This window comes from Penaeus japonicus, unplaced genomic scaffold, assembly GCF_977035675.1.
Source record: "Penaeus japonicus unplaced genomic scaffold, GWHDUDI00000001_assembly GWHDUDI00000006, whole genome shotgun sequence".
Taxonomy (NCBI): domain Eukaryota; kingdom Metazoa; phylum Arthropoda; class Malacostraca; order Decapoda; family Penaeidae; genus Penaeus; species Penaeus japonicus.
In genome coordinates this window covers 42,246,086-42,248,585 of record NW_028234408.1, presented here as the reverse complement: position 1 = coordinate 42,248,585, position 2,500 = coordinate 42,246,086, and the positions used below count along the sequence as shown (strand labels likewise).

The following is a 2,500-nucleotide window of genomic DNA, read 5'->3' as shown; positions in this document are numbered from 1 at the left end:
AGAGGAAAGGGGACAGGAAAGGAAATGAGGAAAGAGGAAAGGGGAAGGGGACAGGAATAGGAAAGAGGGAAGGGGAAGGGGACAGGAATGGAAATAAGGAAAGAAGGAAAGGGAACATGAATGAATGGAAAGGAGCAAAGGGGGGAAGGGGACTGGGATGAAAAGGAGGGTTAGAAAGAGAGGGGAAGTGAAAAGGGTCAGGAATGAACCTACGAAGGGTCCTCCTCTCCCAGCGTAACGTTTTCACGTCGCCTTCCTTCCTCTCCGCTTACCGAATCGCCGTCCCGCGAGCGTGTGTGTGTGTGTGTGTGTGTTATTCCGAGTGAGAATTGATTCGTTCGTTCGCTGGCATTTCGAACGTGTGGGTCGAGGCTTCAAAGCGGCGCGTGGGAGTGCCTTGGTGTTGGCGGGGGCGAGGGCGAGTGCGAGGGTGGTTTGCGTGAATGGTTGCCTGATGAGGTAGATGATGCTGGAGAGAAAGGAGAGAGAGGAGTGAGATAAACTGAGAGAGGGGGGGGGGAGAGGGAGAGAAAAAGAAAGGAAAGGAGAAAGAGAAAGAGGGAAGAATGAGATAAGAGAGAAAGAGAGAGTGCTAAAGAGAGAGAGAGATAGAGAGTGCTAAAGAGAGAGAGAGATAGAGAGTGCTAAAGAGAGAGAGAGAGAGAGAGAGAGAGAGAGAGAGAGAGAGAGAGAGAGAGAGAGAGAGAGAGAGAGAGAGAGAGAGAGAGAGAGGGAGGGAGGAATGAATAGCATACTAATCAAAATGATCTGTCATTGATACCCTCACTTGGCGCTGCAGTGTCAATGCATGTTGACAGGCTGCCTTGAGGTCGGTCCCCCGACCCAATCACGGCATTATAGTCATCTATTGGACTGGAATGTTTAGGTCGAGAATGTGTGGGGTTTCACTCTACCGCCCTCTTCCCCCCGCCCACGCCACACGGCAAGTAGATTACGGAAACTCGTTTAAAGCAGGATTACGACGTGTTTTTCCTCTCTATCGACGCGCAGTGTGGCTAACGATATTCGTTCGGTTGCCGTGCGGCCAAGTCATAAGTGCCACGAGAGGGTCCTCGCTATCAGCCGGGCAAGAAATGCCCTTAAGTTCTCCGCGCTCGTCTTTAAAGCTGGCCGTCCCGGAGGAGAGCGAGCGTGGCCGTTCGCTCCCGGGCCGCTGTGTGTGTGCCGGGCTTAAAGCTTAGTTGGAGGGCCGGCTGTCTATCCCGCAGATTTGGCCGGATTGCTGTGAGGAGGAAGTGTCATGCGATCGTGGCCATGAACCGGGGATTGTCTCCACCGCGTAGTAGACTTACTTGTCTTGTCCCTTTTCCAGCTCTTAAAAATGGCTATATGTGCATATTAACGACACGATCGCATATTTATGAAAAAAAAAGAGGCTAGGCAAAACAACATGTCCGTGAAATCCCATGGCATTGCTATTCCCGCGGAGGAGCGGCATGAAGCTGCCTCTTGACGCAAGCAAGCAAGCAAGCAAGCAAGCATCCCCGTCTTTGGGCCTCTGCGGGGGTGAGGATCAGGTTCTTACTCGGCGTCATGTGTCAATGTCTTTCCAGGTATATCCGACCGCTAAGGTAGGACACTTGTTGATGGCACTAAAAGAAAAAGAGAGAGAGAGAGAGAGAAAAACAAAATCCAGTTCGTGATAACCTGTCGTGGGGCGGACGACTGACCGAAGACCCGGATGCAATTTTGATTCAGGAGACAGACGGATGTTCCTCGATTTTTAGGGAGGTTTATTGATGGCCCGAGAGCCTGGTTAGCGTGTGTGGTGGGTGAGGGATTCTCGCAGCCGTATGTTTCGTCTTTTTTGTTTTTATCGGTATTATTTTTTGTTGTTTTTGTTACCTGGGTAAGTTTGTCCAGCTGTTGCTTTTGTATGTTTTTTTATGTTTCATTGGTAGTTGAGTTTGAAGTTACTGCCACTGTTTTTAATATGTTTTTTTTTGTCTCCCTTTCAGACGTCAAGTTGGGTGAGAGTCTACCTCGCCGACCTGATCCTAACGCACCCAACTCCGGTGTACCACAGGGGTCCACCCACGCCCACGCTCACCCCCACGCCCATGCTCAGAAGTACCACCACTCACACGCCCATCACCAGAACTACCAACACCACCCTCACCCCCATTCCCAGAATCCGTATCATCATTACAAAAGCGACGAGCTACACAAGTACTCCAACCACCCTGGCCAGAACTACCAAAGCAATGGTCCGTATGCTAATAACTATCACAGTAGCCACGGCTACCATTCAAACTATCCCGAGGAGCACGCCAACTACCCCAATAACTTCAAGACGCCCCACAACCGGCCGCCCAACTACCAGGAGAACCAACAGTCTCTAGCGACGAACAACTACAACAACACACTCAACAGCCAGCGCGGCGCCATGAACGGATCCTACAGACAGCCCAGTCACTACGACTTCCAGGACTACCACAACTTCAAGAACCACCAGCAAGACTACAAGAACCACCAGCAG

The 2,500-nt window shown here is 51.0% G+C and overlaps 1 protein-coding gene across 1 annotated transcript in view; it reads left to right on the top strand.

The window, feature by feature from the left end:
- The window catches only part of LOC122250083 (uncharacterized), a 137,763-nt gene that overhangs the window by 107,221 nt on the left and 28,042 nt on the right, over window positions 1-2,500 (top strand). Inside the window, exon 5 of the mRNA XM_086538061.1 lies at window positions 1,980-2,500. This exon is cut by the window's right edge and continues 138 nt beyond it. Within this exon, the coding sequence (XP_086394187.1) occupies window positions 1,980-2,500 (521 nt within the window). The remainder of the gene's footprint in view (window positions 1-1,979) is intronic.